This window comes from Dermochelys coriacea, chromosome 1 (assembly GCF_009764565.3).
Source record: "Dermochelys coriacea isolate rDerCor1 chromosome 1, rDerCor1.pri.v4, whole genome shotgun sequence".
NCBI classification, from domain to species: domain Eukaryota; kingdom Metazoa; phylum Chordata; order Testudines; family Dermochelyidae; genus Dermochelys; species Dermochelys coriacea.
The window spans coordinates 347,608,662-347,631,769 of NC_050068.2; the positions used below are offsets into that span (position 1 = coordinate 347,608,662).

At 52.3% G+C, this 23,108-nt stretch overlaps 1 protein-coding gene across 1 annotated transcript in view; it reads left to right on the top strand.

The window, feature by feature from the left end:
* The window catches only part of LOC119844306 (collagen alpha-1(VII) chain-like), a 114,866-nt gene that overhangs the window by 70,443 nt on the left and 21,315 nt on the right, over positions 1-23,108 (top strand). Inside the window, exons 29-32 of the mRNA XM_043499227.1 lie at positions 700-816; positions 12,162-12,239; positions 14,762-14,815; positions 22,045-22,093. Of these exons, the coding sequence (XP_043355162.1) occupies positions 700-816; positions 12,162-12,239; positions 14,762-14,815; positions 22,045-22,093 (298 nt within the window). The remainder of the gene's footprint in view (positions 1-699; positions 817-12,161; positions 12,240-14,761; positions 14,816-22,044; positions 22,094-23,108) is intronic.

A 23,108-nucleotide genomic window follows, 5' to 3' on the forward strand; every position in this document is an offset into this window, starting at 1 on the left:
ACATTGCACCTCAATTCTCCATCTGTACAATGGGGATAAAAGCACTGCCCTACCTTGCAGCGGGAGTTGTGAGGATCAGTACATCTGTGAGGTACTCACATCTGTGAGGTGCTCAGTGATGGGGCTCAGGTGAGCACCTAGGTGGTTAGTCACTGTTCTGTGGGTAAATAGAAGAGTTCAGATGCCAAGACCATCAACATTGTTTCTTAGCAGAGGCTCTACCCACCTGCACCTGGCATTGACAGGGGAATGGAAATGGGTATTGCCAAGAAAATTTCCCCACCCCCATTAGTCTCTTAGCATAGGGGGGCTCTTTGGCTAGAGTTTCTCTGAGATAACAAGGTTGCTCTGGGAGTTTCATCTGACGCAAATGTATTTGTCCTGCTGTTTTGACGTTGCAGCAGAGGGCACGGCACAGAGACATGACTCTGTAGTGAATGCAAGGGATGGATTAACTATGCACTGGGTCTATGCTGGCAAAGGGCATCTTCCCCTCCCCCCCCAACATTCAAATAATTTCACTGCATTATTAATAGGACAACCAGATGTAAAGGGTTAATATATTTCCCACTGCCAGTAATCCCACTGAAAGCATGTGCTGGGTAGGCCTTTGCAAACCCCCATCTTCCGGAGGGCGCGTCTATACTCGTTTGTATTTGAAGTGAAGTCTCTGACCCACTCTCTGTTTGGAATTCTCAGGGGGCCAAGGGAGTTCCTGGCTTGGGCGGATTTAAAGGGCAGGTTGGATTGCCGGGGAAGACTGGTATGGCTGGACCTCCTGGATCTCAAGGACCACAGGGTGACCCAGGACCACAGGTAAGACATTCTGGGCAGATTGCATTAGATGCTCTGCAGAATTCACACAGCTCCGGTGACTGTTTAGAGGTGTGTGAGCTTGCCGGCTGAGTGCAGCCTGAAAGTCAAGGCCAGTCGCTTGCAGCCTGCTTTTCAGGGGAGCTGAGCATCCATATACCCCACTGGCTTCGGCTTTTCAGAGTCTGTAACTGGAGGAGAAAAAGAGAGCCTGGAGCATGGGGCCTGGTGCAAGATCTGAGGCCTGCACAAGAGGCTGTGAACCAAACTCAGGCCATATATTAAAGCAGATGTTTACAAGTTCACTATATGACCTTTGCAAAAGCATTGCCAGTGTCACTAAAACACAGGCACTCCTAATAAGTGACAGATATTGGATATGTGCAAGAGCACACTCCAAAAGCTTAGTCCAGGGACATCCTGGCTTAGTGCCAGATAAGAGGGTCTGCTAGAGGTGATGAACAGGGAAGTTGTGCCGGAGACACCTGGAGCATGATACAAGGGGAGGTAACAAGCAGATGTCATGAAACACATAAGATGGTACGAGAGTTGTTTGCCTCCATCTATAAATATTGGGATGCCTCGCCTTAACCCTTTGTGTGGCCTTGGGGGCAGCAGAAATTCCTGCTGCTGACTAAGCCATTCATTGCCACTGGACGCTCGTGTGTTAGTGTCCCTGTAACCCTGGAGCCAGGGCGCTAGAACTGTGTCTTCAGGGCAATAAACTTGGCCGAGTGCCTTTATCTCTGAACCATGCTGGTGGTCATTCTTTCTGGGTAATACGATCAAGGTCTCCTGAACCAACTATCTGCGCAGGGCTGGGCCAGCATACGGACAGCACACAGGCACTTAACTGACAACAATAAGTGATGTAGCCAGCTCTAATCACGGCCTTCTCCACAGACAGTGTGGCAGATAACAGAGTTTGGCCCTCGCCAACAGTCTCTGGGGCATATTGTAACCCAAGAGGCAAGATTTAAAATCGATGGTGAGAGGGAAATAACCAGTTGAAGCAAAACTCTTCTCAAAAGGCTCACACGTGTAAACCACTTGAAGGGTCCCCCCTGTGGGCTACTGACTCAGTAAGAGGAAGGACAGACCCATGGTTATGGTGCTAGCCTCGAAAGTGGGAGACTCCCTGCTCTGCCACAGACCCCCTGTGTGACCTTGGACAAGTCACTTAGCCTCAGTTCCCCATCTGTAAAATGGGAGTATTGACAGCCTTGCTGGGGCGTTGTGAGGATAAATACTGCCCGTCACTATGGCAACAGGGGCCAGCTAGATACTGCTTGGAAAAGGTACTTAAGCAACAGGAAGGTTGAGAACTGTAGGTGGGCATGACAGACCCTGTGCCTGCTCCTCCAGTCCCACTGGGCTTCAGTGGGCTTCTGCAGAGGGGAACAGCTTGCTACACAGAGCTGCCTGGCGAAAGCACATTTAGAACCAAAGAAAGCCCTGAGGGGTGGCGTGGGCTGGAGGTGTCTCAAACCTTGCTCAACATGGGAACGTGAACTCAGAGCAGTCCATGTACAGGCTTTGCTGCTGCTCTTGTTCTTTTAACTCTGTGAGGTGAGCAGGACGTGCCTGTGCAGAGATAAAGAACTAAGACCGCTAGGCAGCTGCAGGAGATCCGAGTTCTGATCCTGGCTCTGCAGCCTCCTTGTTCTGTGATCATGGACAAGTCACCTAACCTCTCTGTGCATCAGCTCCCCATGTATAAAATAGGGATAACAACACGCCCGTTCTCCCATCCTTTTCCTGTCTATGGTGGAAAGTCTCCAGGGCAGGAACTGGAGAACTAAATAAGAAAGGAAAGCATGGCAAATTTTAAGCTGCTAGCACAGTGAATGTGCCCCGACAACTCTAGACATTTGGGGTATTTGGTGCCTACATTTCTGAAGCAGTTGGATGCTTTAAAGCTCTATTTGTGGGTCATCTTTAAGATGTGTCTTTGCACACAAGACATGCTGGGCTCCTTTTGAAATATAACAAAAAGACTTGGAAATGAGACAGGCTAATGCTATTTAGGAATGTGAATGTCCTGCCCCCGGATTTTATGATAATGAAGAGTCCAGGCAAGCATAATACAGCAGAGGATACTGTAGATTAATGCTAATCAGCAACCCACGAGCATCATTTATTAAATAAGCAAGAAATCTGCCAATGAAACAGAACTAAAAATAAAAACATACCTCTCGACTGAGCTGCAGGGAATGGCTGAGTTTCAACCTTCAGCAAGATGATAAAAGTAAATGAACGTCAAAAGAATCAAGAACATGAGAAATGCTTAGAAGAGGTAAATGTCTGAAAGTCCAACCGTTTCCCATAAATTAATCTGTAAATGGGCATTTAAAAATCAGTGAAGTGTAAGTGAATAGGTGAGGGCTTATAGAATCGTTGGACTGGAAGGGACCTCAAGAGTCATCTAGTCCAGTCCTCTGTAGTGTGTCATGTTTCACACCAGAGGTGGCTGCATGTTGCACATCTGTGGTGGTGTGACCGGGTGACTGGGATGGGCCACACTGAAAATGTCACACTCAGGGAAGACTGCATGAAATAGGACAGACAATCCCCAGAGCTAGTGGTTTACTCTATACTTAGATTCGCCAAACCAGTAAAAAAAGAGCTTCTGCAGCACCACACCAATTAATCAGAAGCCAAACAAAGTCCCCCTTAGGAACTCCAGCCCTTGGCTCCCATCTAGGCAACCCAATCTAATATAGTGAGAGGTTATTGAAAACCTATGTCACCAGATGTGAGGTTCTTTCTAATCCCAAAGGATCAGACACATGTCCCCAGGTTAATACGAATCCCAGATCTTACTCAAATATCATGCTCCAGTCAATCCTTAGTAAACTAACTAAAGATTTTAATACTAAAAGAAAAGAAGAGGGTTATAAATGATGAACAGATCATATACATACAAATGATTGCAAAGCCAGAATAGCTTGCTGGCTTGTAAGGTGTCTCTGGTAACTTCCAAAAGATTGGAGGGTCCTCAGTCCATAGTTCAAGATGCTCCATTTTTTGTAAATCCACAGTCCAGAGGATTAGAGCAGAAAAAGAGGCAAAATGGAGATCTCTCAGGGGTCTTTTATATCCTCTGCCATGTGCATGGAAAATTACTGTCCCAAACAAAGCCCACGGCCACTGTGTGTGGAAAATTACTGGCCCAAGATGGAGTCTAGGGTCACATGAGCATATCAGATGTCCTTACATGGTTTGCTGGATCACAGGGAAGTAGTCATTGGCTCCTTGCTGTCTGAGGCATCCGCAGGAAGACCTACTGGGCAGGATGAGTTTCTTCAATCGCCCATTGTGAGAGCTGAGTGTCCTTGTTGGACCATCCATACAGAGCTGTCTAGCCCTGATATAAATCCATCTGGTGGGTGTCTCCCGGGAATACAGCACAAGGTCCCATAGCCAATAGTCATAACATCCGCTATAGAGATGATACATGGATTTAACCAGGATAATCATACTTGATAGACTGTAACTTTTCCATCGATACCTTACATGATTCACTTTGTACAAGATTTGTGGTTATAAATTATATAACAGTGGTAATATCAATGAATAAATAGTCATCTTTAATCAGACAGCATCACAGGTGGGTGAATTGTTTCTGTAAAATACCTCCTGGAGGAAAGGTAAGTTGTGTCTCTGCTTCAGGAAAACAACACATGGGGGGGGAGGGGCAAAGACACAATGTTTTTGCTTTTAACCATTATGCCACGTTACCCAAGTACTTAAGACTCTCTCACCATCAGCCAGCCACTTGCGGGGTGTGGGAATGGGGAGGGATAAAGTATCATGTAGCAAATACCATCATGTAAGGAGATGCAGAGAATTTGATGTGCAGAGCTGGTATGAGTGATAATGTCTGTGCTAGACAAATAGAGTTTCTCCTGTGGAAGTCATTCATACCTCATTTCCTGGGATGACCCAAAATAGACAGACAGAAAAGCAGAACACAGAGCAGTCTTGGGCTCATTGCATCAGAGTCAAACTGAGCTTGGACCTCAAGAGTTCCATTTGCTTCATTAATCTACGACACGTAGTTTCCAAGTGGTTCAAAATTTGGCCAAAAGACTGAATGGAACAACTTCCAATGGAACAAGTTCCTGTTGGCTTCTGTTTGAGCATGGGATACAAAGAGTGCTTCCAAATCCACTGTTTGAAATGAGCAATAATTAATCACAAGATAGTCCTCTCCTGACTTCCACTGGACACCTATCTTGGACCACACGAAGGTAGTAAATATGTCTTTAGTGCAGCGTGCATGGATCTGCAGCCTGATTTTTCCATTGCCCTGTACCGTGTGTCATCATTTAAGTCTGTACAAAGTGAGTGGGATATAAAATGCTGGTAGTGCTTTATGCCCACTTTGGCACAGGTGTGTAGATGTTGATGCAAGGTGCAGGGCAGTGGGGGATCATGCCCCTAGAGAGGAGACAACTAGATAAGGGCGAATGAGGTGAACACAACTAATTCTAGCTTGCATTCATTATGGTAATTGTCAGATTTAATAACTTAATTATGTACTTGGAGATATTATAAAAGAGGGGCCTGATCTAGACAAAATATACTCTGTGATGCAGAAGCTCAAACAAAATAACAGGCCTTCATTTGCTGAAGTATCTTTGGTACTAAATATGGGCCTATATCATCCCTTACTGTAGCAAACATCAAACCACTATGGAAGAGCGCGATGCAGAAACTGACCCCAATGGTGCTGTAGGAAGCACATTTGGAGTCATCTGGCTTATGAGGTGTAACTTCCTTTTTTGCTCTCCTTAGTTAAAATCCACACTCAGTTTTATCAGTCCAGATCCAGTCCAGATCAAGGTTCCCATCGAAGTTCTAAAACCCTGAGAAGAGGAGTTTACAATGGGAATAACACTTGTCCAGTGGTGCTATCCAAATGTTCATTAGAACTTTTTTTCTGCAATAAGAGGCATGCAGTTAGCTTTGGCATGTTCACAGGGCCAAATCTTGCTCTCTGTTACACTAGTGCATGGCCCCATGTGTTTTAGAGAGGTTGCAGAATTTGAGCCTGGTGTCCCAGATTGTCCCTTCAGCTTATGCAGGCAGAGGGGACCTCAACTCCCTTCAGAGCATGCAAGGGAAGAGAGCAGCACTACTCCATGCAGAAGGAGTGTCCCAGGGCTTGGCTGAGCACAGGAGAAGGTAGCACAATGGGCTTGGCCATTCACACAAGCCGGAACTTTTATTCAGCCCCGTGGATTTCCACCTGGCAGTCCCATCTGGAGTTAAAGATTCCCAAAGCAGCTTCACCTCCCATAGGATGCTCTCCCCTGCTGCTACAAAGGAGCCATGCTGCATGGCGAAACGGACAGCAGAGCAGCGTGGCATGGGAGCCAACGCTGGCAGGTCTGTTCCTGCTGCCATGAATTATGGGGTTCCCTTTCCCCATGGATCCCCTGGATCTGTGGAGTTGGGAGGCCTCACCTCCTGCCAGCTCTCAATTCCTCCCTGCTGAGAAGATGCTTCCCTGGGAGTTCTAGCAGGAGAACCTCATGAAGATTTCTGGTTCCTTTACATGGGAAAACCACCTCTGCCCCAGAGCCACTAGAGCAGTGACCTACATTGAAATTTAGCGTCATTGCGGTAGTTCCGTGCAGCCTGCATAGATACATAGTCATTGGAAACACTGGGTCAGATCCTGTTCCCATGAATTCAGGACAGGGTTGATGTCAAGTAGTAAATGTCAGTGTGTTTGTAATGTCATTCCATGCTTTGTGTTTCCATAGGGATTCATAGATTATAAAGCCAGGAGGGACCGTTTTGATCATCTAGTCTGATCTCTTGTATAACACAGGCCATAGGTCTTCCCTGAATTAATTACTGTTTGAACTAGAGCAGATCTTGATTTAAAAGTGTGCAGTGATCAAGAATCCACCACACCCATTTGTACCAATGGTTAATTACCCTCACTGATATGAACTTGCACCTTATTTCCAGTCTGAATTTGTCTAGCTTCAACTTCCAGCCTTTGGACTGTGTTATACCTTTTTCTGCTAGATTGAAGAGCCCATTATTAAATATTTGTTCCCCATGTCGGTCGTTAAAGTCTGTAATCATCTCACCTTAACCTTCTCTTTGTTAAGCTAAATAGATTGAGCTCCTTGAGTCTATCACCATAAGGCAGGTTTTCCAATCCTTTAATCATTTTACTGGCTCTTTTCTGGACCCGCTCCAATTTATCAGCCTCCATCTTGAATTGTGGACACCAGAACTGGACGCAGTGTTCCAGCAGTGGTCGCACCAGTTTCCGTATCACCTCTATGGTATTACACACTGGTTCACTATCTCCTTGTCTTCTTCTCTTTCCATTGGTGAGGCTTCATCCACCTCATTTTGCGTGCCAAACGTTCTGTGGCGCTCTCTCTGCAGAAAGCCCGGGCCCTGATCTTGGAACTGGCTGTGTATGGGTAGACCCTCGCACTCACGTTGCGGCTGGTGTCTGCCCACATGCACAATGAGTTGCTGGATCAGGGGCCCGGGTGAGCAGCTGCTCTTAGTACAGGTCTGTCTTGTAGCTGGCTGCAGAGACCTGTGTTTGGAGGATGGGGGGTGAATCAGATGACCAGTGTTTTCTGTTTCATTAGCAAAAAACGACGTGGCAGGCAGGCCAAGCCGTGGGAAAGAGATCTTTGTGAAGCCGACGAGGTGGCCAGTGTTACGTGCTTAGCTTCTGTTTCTACAATTTCTGTGTAAGGAACCTGGCTGGGCTTGGCTTGGCTTGCTGGGCCATGCCCAGCCAGGTTTCTTACACAGAAATTGTAGAAACAGAAGCTAAGCACGTAACACTGGCCACCCCGCTGGCTTCACAAAGATCTCTTTCCACGGCTTGGCCTGCCTGCCACGTCGCTAAATTGGGCCCCTCCTGAAACTTGGCACTCTAGTTCCACTCATCATATAATGTCTTCCACCTCTAATTTCTGTGCCTTTGTGAAGAGTGCGCAGCCCAGAATCCCCTCCATTGCTTCTGAAGTAACCCATCACGGCACTCAGCGCTGCTTTGCAAGAATGCTGTGCTTGGCTTCTTCCGTCGAGGAGTTAGGGCTGCCAACTATCTAATCGCACAAACCAAAACACCCTTGCCCCCCGCTTCCCTGAGGTATGTCCCTGCCCTGCCTCTTCTCCGAGGCCCCACCCCCACTCACTCCATCTCCCCTCCCTCCGTCGCTCACTCTCCCTCACTTTCACCAGGCTGGGGCAGGGGTTTGGGGTGTGGGAGAGAATGGGGTCTCTGGGCTGGGGGGTGGATCCAAGGGGTTCGGAGTGTGGGAGGGGGCTCCGGGCTGAACCTGGGGCAGGGGGTTGGGGTGTGGGAGGGCATTTGGGTGTGGAAGGGGGCTCAGGGATGGGGCAGGGGGTTGGGGCACAGTGCGGGGGTTCAGGATGCAGGCTCCAGCTGGGCGGCACTTACCTCAGACAGCTCCAGGAAGTGACTAGCATGTCTGGCTCCTAGGCTCAGGGGTGTCCAGGCGGCTCTGCACGCTGCCCCTGCCTGCAGGCACTGCCCCCACAGTTCCCATTGGCCGCGGTTCCCGGCCAATTGGAGCTGTGAAGTTGGTGCTCAGGATGAGGGCACCGCGCAGAGACCCCCTGGCTGCCCCTGCACCTAGAAGCTAGAGGGACCTGTCACAGCTTCCCGGAAGCCACGCGGAGCTAAGGCAGGTTGGGAGCCTGCCTTAGCCCCACTGCGCCGCCCACCGGACATCTCCCGGATGGCTTCAGTAGGGACCAGGAGATGGAGGCCCTTTCTGGGAGACTCCCAGCCAATCTGGGAGGGTTGGGAACCCTAAGAGAAGTAGCCTCTGCTGTTGTTTGTTCCTGGGGCTGCTGGGAGTTAATCGGAACAGAGGCAGGCCCAAGCCACAGAGAGAGTGGGATCAGGGCGGTCAGCGCAAGCAAAGGCTAGTGAGAGAAAGCTGCAGCCACTGCATCCCGGTGTCTCTATAGGCACTCCGCATCCAGGCCCAATTGCAATGTTCCTAGCTCGTGTCTAGACCCACCACTCACCTGCAGAGATTATACACCTTAAATCTGTACTGCCAGCTAATGGAGAATCTCTCACAGTTCAAGTGCTAGAGGCCTATAATGATGGACATGAGGCCTTGGTTCTGTTCCCCAGTGCCACACCTTTTGTACTATGTAACTGATGCCTGATGCATCCAGCCCTGGATTCACTGCAGTGTGCCGGATCCTGCTGTCCTTGCTCGGGCAGATCTGCCATTGAAGTCATGGGGAGATTTGTACCTACAGAAGGCAGAATTAGTGCCCAGTCTGTGTTAAAGGGTTTAGCCATTTCTTGTGCACTGGTCCCCGCTGACAGGCCCCGATCATACGAGGGGCTCCCGCAGAATCCTCGTCCCAAATAGACACTGCTGCGCGAATCCTCTGCCGGCATTCGGAAGATGAGCTCCCCAAGGGGGTCAGGACCATGTGACTGATGCAGAGGAGCACCTGGGTCATCGTCAGAGACCCTGTTCCAGGAATGCCAGAACAGGGGAGACCAGGGGGCCATGGCCCTCCCACTTTTGCCCTCCCACCTTTTCCTGCCTTATGGGTGACTGAGGATGGGGAGGGGATGGAGAAGAACGAGCAGCAGGCAGGGCCTTGGGGGGAGAGGTGGGGCAGGCACAGGACTGCAGGCACAGGACTGTCTGTGATTGCAGAGCCCTTGGCCATTATCTTTGAAAACTCGTGGCGAACGGGGGAAGTCCCGGATGACTGGAAAAAGGCTAATGTAGTGCCCATCTTTAAAAAAGGGAAGAAGGAGGATCCTGGGAACTACAGGCCAGTCAGCCTCACCTCAGTCCCTGGAAAAATCATGGAGCAGGTCCTCAAAGAATCAATCCTGAAGCACTTAGAGGAGAGGAAAGTGATCAGGAACAGTCAGCATGGATTCACCAAGGGAAGGTCATGCCTGACTAATCTAATCGCCTTTTATGATGAGATTACTGGTTCTGTGGATGAAGGGAAAGCAGTGGATGTATTGTTTCTTGACTTTAGCAAAGCTTTTGACACGGTCTCCCACAGCATTCTTGTCAGCAAGTTAAGGAAGTATGGGCTGGATGAATGCACTATAAGGTGGGTAGAAAGCTGGCTAGATTGTCGGGCTCAACGGGTAGTGATCAATGGCTCCATGTCTAGTTGGCAGCCGGTGTCAAGTGGAGTGCCCCAGGGGTCGGTCCTGGGGCCCGTTTTGTTCAATATCTTCATAAATGATCTGGAGGATGGTGTGGATTGCACTCTCAGCAAATTTGCGGATGATACTAAACTGGGAGGAGTGGTAGATACGCTGGAGGGGAGGGATAGGATACAGAAGGACCTAGACAAATTGGAGGATTGGGCCAAAAGAAATCTAATGAGGTTCAATAAGGATAAGTGCAGGGTCCTGCACTTAGGATGGAAGAATCCAATGCACCGCTACAGACTAGGGACCGAATGGCTCGGCAGCAGTTCTGCGGAAAAGGACCTAGGGGTGACAGTGGACGAGAAGCTGGATATGAGTCAGCAGTGTGCCCTTGTTGCCAAGAAGGCCAATGGCATTTTGGGATGTATAAGTAGGGGCATAGCGAGCAGATCGAGGGACGTGATCGTTCCCCTCTATTCGACACTGGTGAGGCCTCATCTGGAGTACTGTGTCCAGTTTTGGGCCCCACACTACAGGAAGGATGTGGATAAATTGGAAAGAGTACAACGAAGGGCAACAAAAATGATTAGGGGTCTAGAGCACATGACTTATGAGGAGAGGCTGAGGGAGCTGGGATTGTTTAGTCTGCAGAAGAGAAGAATGAGGGGGGATTTGATAGCTGCTTTCAACTACCTGAAAGGGGGTTTCAAAGAGGATGGCTCTAGACTGTTCTCAATGGTAGCAGATGACAGAACGAGAAGTAATGGTCTCAAGTTGCAATGGGGGAGGTTTAGATTGGATATTAGGAAAAACTTTTTCACTAAGAGGGTGGTGAAACACTGGAATGCGTTACCTAGGGAGGTGGTAGAATCTCCTTCCTTAGAGGTTTTTAAGGTCAGGCTTGACAAAGCCCTGGCTGGGATGATTTAACTGGGACTTGGTCCTGCTTTGAGCAGGGGGTTGGACTAGATGACCTTCTGGGGTCCCTTCCAACCCTGATATTCTATGATTCTATGATTCTATGACCTCGGGGGGAAAGAGGCGACACGGGGGCAGGGCCTCTGGGGAAGGAGGCGCAGTGAGGGCGGGGCCGTGTGGGAAGAAGGGGAGTAGGAGGTGGGGCCTCAGGGGAAGAGGCGGAGCAGGGGGCGGGGCCCCCACTTCTTGGGAGCTTCCGGCACTCCTGCCCTATTCCCTTTCTCTGCCGTCCCTGGAGATGAAAACTGTTTAAAAGCCGCCGAGAGGGCGTGAGGAACTGAAAGCAAGAGATACCCTCATGTATGTTTAAACAGGCCGGATCTTTTCTATTAGCAGTACAAGTGACACATGCCGAAAAAGCTGTGTAAGAGATCATTAGTGATGCTAGCTTTAGCACTGATTAAAGAGCGCACATGAGACGCTGCCTTCCCCACCCACGCTGCTCCCTGTGTTTCCCCTACGTTAAAAGATAAAGCCTCAGGAACAGCACCGAGGCCCTCCAGATGCCCGTGTGGGAGGGAGCTGCAGCCGTCAAGGCCCCAGGAGCCCTCTTCCTCCCACTGAGACGGTGGTTCTTAAATTAGTGGCAGAAAGGAGACAGGGCGGGGGCGGGCGGGACGACGAACGACTACTGCCTCTGTGTGTGAAAGCCGGTGACCTTTCCCAACAGAGACAGGACTCAACAAACTCTTATCAGCCTTACTTGGAAAAGAAAGCAAGAGGTTGATCCTGAGCCACCCTGGATGGAGGACAGGAATTGGGTCCTCCCTGGAGAACCCCCAAGAACAGGGTTAGGGGGAGCTGTCCTGTAGGAGGGTGCTCCAAGAGGAGAGGGGGGCAATGGCTGATTGCTTGAGAGTCATGGGTTTGGGGGGCTGACATCCTTGGCTGCTGGAAGGCCCAGAAGGAGCAAAGCTCACCCTCCTGCTGGGATGACTCAGAGGAAACTCTAAAGAGATGCTCAGCTTGCTGTCCCCTGGGATTCTTATTTGCTGCGGTGAGCCAGGTACTGGGGCTGAAGCATAAACTGATACGTTTGGTGGAAGGGGAAGTATTTTGGCAGCACCTGAACTCCAGATGTTTGCCCGAGTTGCCTTTGATGTCTGAAGTCTTGCTATGCCGAGAATAGGATTTGGGGGGACATCTGTGGAAGTTGGCCAATCACATAGACTAGAATGATCCTTTTTGATATATGTTTTAGGGTACAAGAGGTAGAAGAGGAAGACCTCAGCTCTGCCTCAGGGGTCCTTCAGGTACTCCTGGCAACAAAGGAGAAAAGGTGAGTTCTGAGAACTGCTCAGTTAGCTTAGAAAACAAAGCTGAAGCTGGAGTCGGGGTGATTATGGAAGGGAACATTTTTTTGTGTTCTGTGTTAGTACAGTGCCTAGCACAATGGTGGCCCTGGTTCATGACTGGGGTTCCTAGGTACTTCGGTAATACAAATATTGAATAATAATAGGCCATTGGGCTGAGGTTCGGGACATCTAGATTCAGTTCCATGCTCTGCCATAATAATGAGTCTGAGCCGACTCTCACTGAACTCCACAGAAAGGCATCCACTGGCTTCAATACACAGAGGGTCAGGCCAATGTTCAGCTGAGCTCTGGGAGCAGGGTTTGTTAGTATCGTTCCCCCTGTTAGCTCAGGAGAAAAGTCCATCCGATCAGGTCTTGGGTTAAGGCTGTCGACTTTGGGTTTGATTTGCTGGCCTTGTGGAAAGTCACCGCTCTGTGTACAGACAGCGTGTTGACCCAGAGTGCCGGCATTCTGTAGCACCCTGAAAATAGCAGTGTAGCTGCAGTGGTGCAAGCAGCAGACAGGGCTAACCAACCCGAATCTAATCCTGTCTGAAATCTGAGGTGAAATCGAGTGGCTAGCCCGTCCCACTATTCTCACCATTGCAGCTATACTTCTCTTATTAGCACTCTAGTTCCATCACAGCCAGCATGTCTGGAAATTACACCTCCAGCTCCAGTGTAGACACCCACTCAGGGTCAGTGATCTGGGCTCTGCAACACAATCCTGGCTAGACTGCCTGTCTGTTTTAGGCATTTGCAATGTGCCAACCCTCACCGCCAACCATGTTTGTCACACTTCTTTGGGAAACATCGTATTTGGGGCCCACTCTCCTTCACAGCCTCCCCCTTTTAATTGACTGGAGAGGGTTATGCAGTCCAATTAAATAATGCGCTCCTACATCCTCTGAGGGTTCCAGAGAGCACTTGACTAGCTAGCTAGGCAGAGCTCATTTCACCCAGCTAATCTAGCTGAAAAAGCCAGGGCCAAGACTTTCAAAAACGGGAGCCTAAAGTTAGGATTCTGAGCCCGTGTTTTTGCCTCTAAATAAGTGGTCTGATTTGCCAGAGGGCAGATCACCCCGCAAGCTGCTGATTGCGCTCGCTACGGAAAACCGGGCCACTTATTTACAGGTCTGACTATGGAATCGGTCTAACTTTAAGCTCCCGTTTTTGACCGTATTTGCTGTCTCTATTTGCATTGCTAGCGAGAGGGAAATTACGTCTCGACCAGGCAACCTAAAAACAGCAGCAGATGCAAGAACTGAAGGGTTTTATGTTGTTCTGCAAGCAAGTCAAATGCATAAAATTGCCCATACTCCAGTAATGAAGTTAGCCAGATGGAAGGCAAAATGAGGCAAGAGACAAGCAGCGTAAATCATTCACCCCTATTAGTCTGGCCAGGAATTGGGTACGGTGGCAGAGCCTGAGGACTGACTGGCAAAGGGCTGAACGATTCTGAAATCATCCTCTGTTTATACTCTCTTCTCAGCCAGCTTTAGATCTTTGCTACCGAGTCATATTTCTGGCGGAGGTTTTATCTGCCGCAGGTGCTGACACCCCGACTCGCTCTTTTGCTGCTGCAATGAGTGGCCATGGCAGCTCTGCCCCCTAACAGGTTTAGCCTTTGAGGCTGATGCAATTTGTTCCAGTGCTTTCGCCCCCGTTAGGTGGTCACAGATTCAGAAAAATGGCCATCGCGGCTCTCATTTGGACAACTCGCCCTGTGCTGTGTGGGCTTTTTTTTAGCGTAGCAATTTGTAATCAACAGATTTGGTTGGAAGTGGCTCAGAGCAACTTTTGTAGGACAGTTGTCTGCATTGAGCAGAGAAATCCTCCATCCTGCTTGTTGTTTCCCTTGAGGGTGCTGGCATTGTGTTCTCAAGGTTGTGACTATGATGCCACCAGAATGTAATTCTATCTGGCATTTGAATTACAGGAGTGTAAAGTAGCTCAGTTTTGAGACCAGATTCTATCCCCAACCAAGAACTTTTCCTCCACTCAGATAATGCAACAGAGCCCGAATTTGTCTGTAGCTGGCTAGCTGAGAATTCACCTGGCATGAGGAGATCTGGAATAAAGCAGGGGACACATCAGGGGTCAGAGGTCCATTCAGACAGCTGGGAGTGGACCATCAGTGCAAAGCAGATTCTTATTTGGACTATGGTCCCTTAGGGACCGTATGCAAATAGCATATGTTAGAGCAACCTCTGGGCTGTTCTAGCTCCTTTGGAAGCTGGGGCAAGTGCAGTCCACAGAATCAGGAAGACTTAACCATCCCCCTAATGTATCCCCTCCTCTCCTGCATTGGGATGAATCTGGCAATTTCAGTTTACTGACCTATTTTCTGGTGTCTCTTAAATTTACGGGAAAACACTGTATTTGAACCTTGTGGTCCCTCCCGCTCTTTCTTTAGCATCTTTTTCTGTTCAGGATGCATTTACTGCTGGAGACATTTGCTGCCTAATCTGCTGAACCTCTGTAATTACCTAAGTGTTTTTAACAGGGAGAAAATGGTCCAGCTGGTCTGAAAGGAGAGAAAGGAGATCCTAGCCTTTCTGTGAGTACTTTATCCCCAAATCAACAGCCTATTGCACAAACCAGAATAGAGAAAATAGGGCAAATGATGCCTAAGAGGTATGGAGGAGGACAGAGACACTCAGAGCAAATTCATTCCGAATGGCTCCAGTAGACGAGTGTGCATCACAGTGGACTATTAGTGACTGATAAGATGTCAGCTAGATGCACGCTGAGTCAGAGAGAATGCAGAGAGCAGTGTAACAGCAAAGCAGACCGCAGCTCTGCTCTCGGAGGGTGTTGGACTAGGGGCAAACTTCTCCTCTCCCATCCTCAGCGTGGATCCTCTGCTTTTTGTTGACATTGGTAGGAGTTCCATGGGTGGGACAAGACCAGACTGTCCAACAGCAATGAGGAGACAGAAGTGTGCCCTTGGTTTTGAGCTGCAGAAAGAAGCTTTGACAAAACCTGTCCCCTGTAACAGGAATCAGAGTAGCAGCCGTGTTAGTCTGTATCTGCAAAAAGAACAGGAGTACTTGTGGCACCTTAGAGGCTAACAAATTTATTAGAGCATAAGCTTTCATGGGCTACAGCCCACTTCATCGGATGCACAGAATGGAACATATAGTAAGAAGATATATATATATATATAGACAGAGAACATGAAAAGGTGGAAGTTGCCATATCAACTGTAAGAGGCTAATTAATTAAGATGAGCTATCTATTTCCCCATGTTAAGTATCCTCACACCTTCTTGTCAACTGTCTAAATGGGTCATCTTGATTATCACTACAAAAGTTTTTTTCTCCTGCTGATAATAGCTCATCTTAATTAATTAGCCTCTTACAGTTGGTATGGCTACTTCCCCCTTCTCTGTATATATCTATATATATCTCTTCTTACTATATGTTCCATTCTATGCATCCGATGAAGTGGCTGTAGCCCACAAAAGCTTATGCTCAAATAAATTTGTTAGTTGCTAAGGTGCCACAAGTACTCCTGTTCTTTTTGTAACAGGAATGACATTCACAATGCTGACATTTATCTCCCCACCCCAAAAGCAAACTAACATACCAACAGTCCACCAACAGCATAACCCTACCGCAGGCAGATTGTTTATTTCGTAAAAGTGGGAAGAAGCTGAGACTCCATGAAGTTCAAATAGGGACTTTGCTTTTGCTGATCGGTTTTACATGGAAGGCACCCAGGTACTACGGCTGGGCGGCTGTGTAAAAACCCTAAAATTGGTAGATAGGTCTGAATGAGAGCTGTGAAATGGAATCATGCAGGAGAAGGTAAGTCAGCAGAGAAACAGCTGCCAGGAAGAAACTAAGACTAAGAACTGAGGAAATTAAGGTGATGGACAAAGCCACCCAAGAAGGAAGATGGCAAAAGAAAACAGAAGCCACAACGCCATTAACTCCAGATGAAGATATAGCAAGATGATGAGGAGAAACCCAACTTTCAGGTGACAGGAAGTGTCCCTTCCCATATCATGAAACAGAATCATTAAGATCAGCGGGGGACGACGTGTATGGAGCAATGGGTTAGGCCTGGCTTAGAGTGAGGAACAAAGGTGAAGTGAATCAGGGCGGCTACCTGTATAATAAGAATCAGTGGGAACACTTTGGCGACACCTGGAAAAGTGAGTGAGGCTCCCAAAGGATTGGTTTATTTTGTATTTTGACTTGAGTGAAGGAGGGTCTGGTGGTTAAGCCTCAGGGGTGGGATGCAGGAGAATGGAGTTCTCTCCCTGTCTTTGCCACCAGTTCTCTGTGTGATTTTAGGGATGGTCCCTTAATGTTTCTGGGCCTCTGTCTCCTCATCTGTTAAATGAGGGAAATGAAAGGGGTGCAGTTAGGGTTAATACTTTCATTTCCACTAGGCATTCGTATACTGGGAAGACAAGCGCAATAGAAAAGCCTGTAAATATATAACCTCTGTTGCCATGGTTGCCTGTGGCTTCAGCATGGGGCAGAGGTGCCGGAACAGAATCAGAGAAGATGCTCTTGGATATTAGGAAAAACTATTTCACTAGGAGGGTGGTGAAGCACTGCAATGGGTTACCTAGGGAGGTGGTGGAATCTCCTTCCTTAGAGGTTTTTAAGGCCCGGCTTGACAAAGCCTTGGCTGGGATGATTTAGTTGGGGTTGGTCCTGCTTTGAGCAGGGGGTTGGACTAGTTCAGTGGTTCTCAACCAGGGGTCCGGGCCCCATGGGGGGGCCTCAAACAGGTTTCAGGGGGTCCACCAAGCAGGGCCCATGTTAGACTCACTGGGGCCCAGGGCCGAAAGCTGAAGGCCCGCTGCATGGGGCTGAAGCCTGGGGCCCTGAGCTCCGCCACCGGGGGCTGAAGCCGAAGCCTGAGCAACTTAGCTTCACGGGGCCCGCTGTGCCTGGGGCCCTGGGCCATTGTCCTGCTTGCTACCCCTTAATGGCAGCCCTGACTTTTATATGCAGAAAACTGGATGTTGTGACACAGGTGAGCCGTGGAACTTTTATCGCGTGTTTGAGGGGGAGGCCTCAGAAAGAAAAAGGTTGAGAACCCCTGGACTAGATACCTCCTGAGGTCACTTCCAACCATAATCTTCTGTGATTCTGTCTGACCCCCCGGAACCGGGAAGCATCAGAAGCAGAGAGCCTGTTCTCTTAAGATTCCCAGCCTGGCTTCTGGATCAGACATGTGTGAAGCAGGGAAAGTGGAAGTTTGCTAACAGTGGGGGGACCACTGACACCAAAACCATGGCTCCAACCCCCGCACAGCCCCTTCTCCCAAGTAGGGTGACCAGATGGCCCTATTTTATACAGACAGTCCCGATATTTGGGGCTTTTTCTGATATAGGCGCCTATTACCCCCCACTCCCTGTCCCGATTTTTCACACTTGCTGTCGGGTCACCCTATTCCCAAGACCCCGCCGGTGCACTTGCCCTTCCCCCGAGCCCCCGTCCTTGCTCCGCCCCTTCCCCCCAGCTCCCGTCCTCGCCCCGCCCCTTCCCCCGAAGCCCTGCCCTCGCCCGGCCCCTTCCCCCGAGCCCCCGCCCTCACCCCGCCCCTTCCCCTGAGCCCTCGCCCCGCCCCTTCCCCTGAACCCCCATCCTCGCGCTGTCCCTTCCCCTGAACCCCCGCCCTCGCCCCGCCCCTTTCCCCGAGCCCCGCCCTCGCCCCGCCCCTTCCCCCTAGCCCCCACCCTCGCCCCACCTCTTCCCCTGAGTCCTCGTCCCGCCCCTTCCGCCGAACTCCCGCCCTTGCCCTGCCCCTCCCCCGAGCCCCCGCCCTCGTTCTGCCCCTTCCCCCGAACCCCCGCCCTCGTGCCGCCCCTTCCCCCGAACCCCTGCCCTTGCCCCACCCCTTCCCCCGAACCTCCGTCCTCTCCCCGCCCCTTCCCCCGAGCCCCCTCCCTCACCCCGCCCCTTCCTCTGAGCCCTCACCCTGCCCCTTCCCTTGAACCCCTGCCCTCGCCCTGCCCCTTCCCCCGAACCTCCATCCTTGTGCTGCCCCTTCCCCCAAGCCCCCGCCCTCGCCCCGCCCCTTCCCCCGAGCCCTCGCCCCATCCCTTCCCCAAGCCTCCGCCCTCGCCCCGCCCCTTCCCCGAGCCCCCGCCCTCGCCCCGCCCCTTCCCCTGAGCCCCCGCCCTCGCCCCTTCCCCTGAGCCCCTGTCCTAGCCCCGCCCCTTCCCCCGAGCCCTCGCCCCGCCCCTTCCCCTGAGCCCTCACCCTCGCGCTGTCCCTTCCCCCGAACCCCTGCCCTCGCCCTGCCCCTTCCCCCGAACCTCCATCCTCGTGCTGCCCCTTCCCCCAAGCCCCTGCCCTCGCCCCGTCCCTTCCCCCGAGCCCCCGCCCTTGCCCCGCCCCTTCCCCCGAGCCCGAGCCCCGCCCCTTCCCCCGAGCCCCCGTCCTCGCCCCTGCCCCTTCCCCCGAGCCCCCGTCCTCGCCCCTGCCCCTTCCCCTGAGCCCCCGTCCTCGCCCGGCCCCTTCCCCTGAACCTCCGCCCTCGCCCGGCCCCTTCCCCCGAGCCCCCGCCCTCACCCCGCCCCTTCCCCTGAGCCCTCGCCCCGCCCCTTCCCCTGAACCCCCATCCTCGCGCTGTCCCTTCCTCTGAACCCTCGCCCCGCCCCTTTCCCCGAGCCCCCGCCCTCGCCCCGCCCCTTCCCCCTAGCCCCCACCCTCACCCCGCCTCTTCCCCTGAGTCCTCGTCCCGCCCCTTCCGCCGAACTCCCGCCCTTGCCCTGCCCCTCCCCCGAGCCCCCGCCCTCGTTCTGCCCCTTCCCCCGAACCCCCGCCCTCGTGCCGCCCCTTCCCCCGAACCCCTGCCCTTGCCCCACCCCTTCCCCCGAACCTCCGTCCTCTCCCCGCCCCTTCCCCCGAGCCCCCTCCCTCACCCCGCCCCTTCCTCTGAGCCCTCACCCTGCCCCTTCCCTTGAACCCCTGCCCTCGCCCTGCCCCTTCCCCCGAACCTCCATCCTTGTGCTGCCCCTTCCCCCAAGCCCCCGCCCTCGCCCCGCCCCTTCCCCCGAGCCCTTGCCCCGTCCCTTCCCCGAGCCCCCGCCCTCGCCTCGCCCCTTCCCCTGAGCCCCCGCCCTCGCCCCTTCCCCTGAGCCCCTGTCCTAGCCCCGCCCCTTCCCCCGAGCCCTCGCCCCGCCCCTTCCCCTGAGCCCTCACCCTCGCGCTGTCCCTTTCCCCGAACCCCTGCCCTCGCCCTGCCCCTTCCCCCGAACCTCCATCCTCGTGCTGCCCCTTCCCCCAAGCCTCTGCCCTCGTCCCGTCCCTTCCCCCGAGCCCCCGCCCTTGCCCCGCCCCTTCCCCCGAGCCCCCGCCCTCGCCCCGCCCCTTCCCCCAAGCCCCCGTCCTCGCCCCGCCCCTTCCCACGAGCCCCCCTCCTCGCCCCTGCCCCTTTCCCCGAGCCCCCGTCCTCGCCCCGCCCCTTCTCCTGAACCTCCGCCCTCGCCCCGCCCCTTCCCCCGAGCCCCCGCCCTCACCCCGCCCCTTCCCCTGAGCCCTCGCCCCGCCCCTTCCCGTGAACCCCCATCCTCGTGCTGTCCCTTCCTCTGAACCCTCGCCCCGCCCCTTCCCCCTAGCCCCCACCCTCGCCCCGCCCCTTCCCCTTAGCCCCCACCCTCGCCCCGCCTCTTCCCCTGAGTCCTCGTCCCGCCCCTTCCGCCGAACTCCCGCCCTTGCCCCACTCCTCCCCCGAGCCCCCGCCCTCGTTTTGCCCTTCCCCCGAACCCCCGCCCTCGTGCCGCCCCTTCCCCCGAACCCCTGCCCTTGCCCCACCCCTTCCCCCGAACCTCCGTCCTCTCCCCGCCCCTTCCCCCGAGCCCCCTCCCTCACCCCGCCCTTTATTCTGAGCCTTCACCCTGCCCCTTCCCTTGAACCCCTGCCCTCGCCCTGCCCCTTCCCCCGAACCTCCATCCTTGTGCTGCCCCTTCCCCCAAGCCCCCGCCCTCGCCCCGCCCCTTCCCCCTCGCCCTCGCCCTGCCCCTTCCTCCGAGCCCTCGCCCCGTCCCTTCCCCAAGCCTCCGCCCTCGCCCCGCCCCTTCCCCTGAGCCCCCGCCCTCGCCCCTTCCCCTGAGCCCCTGTCCTAGCCCCGCCCCTTCCCCCTCGCCCTCGCCCCGCCCCTTCCCCTGAGCCCCCGCCCTCGCCCCGCCCCTTCCCCCTCGCCCTCGCCCTGCCCCTTCCCCCGAGCCCTCGCCCCGCCCCTTCCCCCGAGCCCCCGTCCTCGCCCCGCCCCTTCCCCCGAGCCAGAGAGCCGGGGCTGGCGAAGCAGCCTGGATGCTAAGTGGCTGGACCGCAGCTCACCTGTGGCTATGCCCCTGGTTCAGCCGCTTTCCCTGGCAGCCGGGTCTGGGCGGGCAGAGGGAGGGAGCCGCTGCTCACACAGCTCAAGCCGGCCTCTTCGGGTCGCTGCTCCGTGCGGTGCAGCAGCTGCCTGCGACAGCCTGGCTGGGGAGGAGCCGGCCGCCCACTCCCCGCCCGGGCCCAGCTGCCAGGACGGGGGCCGAGCGAGCCGGAGTGCCCTCTCCCCGCCCCCAGCACGTTTCCAGCTCGCTCGGCCCCTGTCCACGGCAGCTGGGCCTGGGTAGGGAGTGGGCTGACGCCACCACCCCAACCATGCTGGGTGTGGGGAGGGTGGTGCAGTGGGAGAAGGACAGAGGTCCCCCCCCGGCAGGTAACATGCGGGGGGTGAGAGTGCAGCGGCCCCGAGCTGGGCCCAAGGCTGAGGTAGATGCAGGATAGAGGAGACACATGGGGCAATCACGTGTCCTCCCCTTTAGATTGTGCCCCCCCCAGTATGGGGAGGAAAAAGTCGTCTGTGCTTGGATATGCTGCCACGTCCTGGAGTCACACCTCCTGTCTGCAGTGTAGACATACCCTGAGAAACCAAACACCTCTAATCATAGGTTTCGGAGTAGCAACCATGTTAGTCTATATCCGCAAAAGGAAAAGGAGGACTTGTGGCACCTTAGAGACTAACAAATTTATTTGAGCATAAGCTTTCGTGAGCTACAGCTCACTTCATCGGATGCATTCAGTGGAAAATACAGTGGGGAGATTGAAATACACAGAGAACACAAAACAATGGGTGTTACCATACACACTGTAAGGAGAGTGATCAGGTAAGGTGAGCTATTACCAGCAGGAGAGCGGGGAGGAAAAAACCTTTTGTAGTGATAATCAAGGTGGGTCATTTCCAGTAGTTGACAAGTTGACCTCTAATCATGTTTCAGAGGGGTAGCCGTGTTAGTCTGTATCAGCAAAAACAATGAGGAGTCCTTGTGGCACCTTAGAGACTAAGAAATTTATTTGAGTGGGTTCTAGCCCACGAAAGCTTATGCCCAAATAAATCTGTTAGTCCCTAAGGTGCCACAAAGACTCCTCATTGTTTTTACCTCTAATCATGAAATAGCGTTGGAGGAAGAAACAGGCATTTATGTGACTTTAGGTCTGTGTAGATTCTCACCTGTGCAGCGCAACACCTGCCACTGAAGAGAGATTTAGTTACGTTATAAAACAGCCCTAATCGAATGTATTTCAGAATTGCTTTAGACGAGTTATCCACAAGCTGCATACCCTGAACCTGATTCTCAGTGACACCAGGGTCCCTTTCCACCACTCCGGCAGCAGGCGTAAAGTGAGTGTAATTTACATCCACTGGCCAAGGGGGCAGAGTCAGAGGCCCCAGGTAGCTGGGGGCCATGGAATGGAAGAGGAGGTGCTGGTGTCACTCACCATAGAAACCAATTCTAAACCCAAGCTTTGCTTGCTGTAAACACAGGAAGAAGAAGTGAAGGACGTGGTCAGGAGTGAAATGAGTGACAAATGCGGTAAGTAAGCCGAAGGAAGCCCCATTTGCTGAGATGCAGCACCGCCGGGAGTCCTGTTGGTGTTTAAATTGGAGCAATTTGAATGCCAGCACAGCCCTGCCTGGCGGAGCTAATATCATCCCATTAACTGCGAACAGCGACGCATTACCAGTCCAGCCCCCTAGATGAATACAAGCGTCCACTGGGCACGAGGGCTCTGCTGCAGTCTTGACCTCCTTCCCAAACTATAATTTTTCCTTTTAAACACTCAATTTTTTCATTTCTTTTCATATGGCTTCAATAGCAAAGCCCGTCCTGTATTGCCATATCGGTTCTCTTGTCGCTGGCTGATGGTATTGTACCACGGGTAAGGGTCATGGGGGTGATTGCACACACCTGATGATGGTTCCAAATCACCTCTTACTCCCATGCCAATCTTCTCGCTCTTCTTAGTAACTGGACATACAAAGCATTTCCTTTTCGGCAGCCGCTCTGTCATGATGATGATGATGATGATGCAGGTCTTTGGAGTTCAAGATACAGCACCACTCCCATTACCCCAACGTCATGGGAAATGCTGTTCTCTGGGGTTCATAGACGTAGACGAAGCATGACCCTGTTTCAACAACAGAGAGTTCTGGTTAATGGAGGATCGGAGAGATAATCCATAAATCATACTGAAGCCCCTTCGGTTTCAGTTTAAATCGATTTTTACCGAAAAAAATCCCAGGCTTTATAAAAAGTATTATTCATTTTTTTCCGATTTTCACCCTACTCTTGTATCATTCAAATATATAAAAAATAACTTCTTGTATTAGGAAAATACAATACATTGCATGAGATCTATGTATTACGATAATACATTAGTTTGTGTGTGTTTGCAAAGCTGCCTGTTGAAGTCAGGCTATGTGTTAGTTTAGAAGATACACACAACAAGCAAATAGGCACTCACGCCAGCTCTGAAGATTTATTTGAGGATTAGAGGTGTATTGTTTTCTTAAACTCAGAAGCAGCGTTGTGTTTTGAGTTTGTTTTA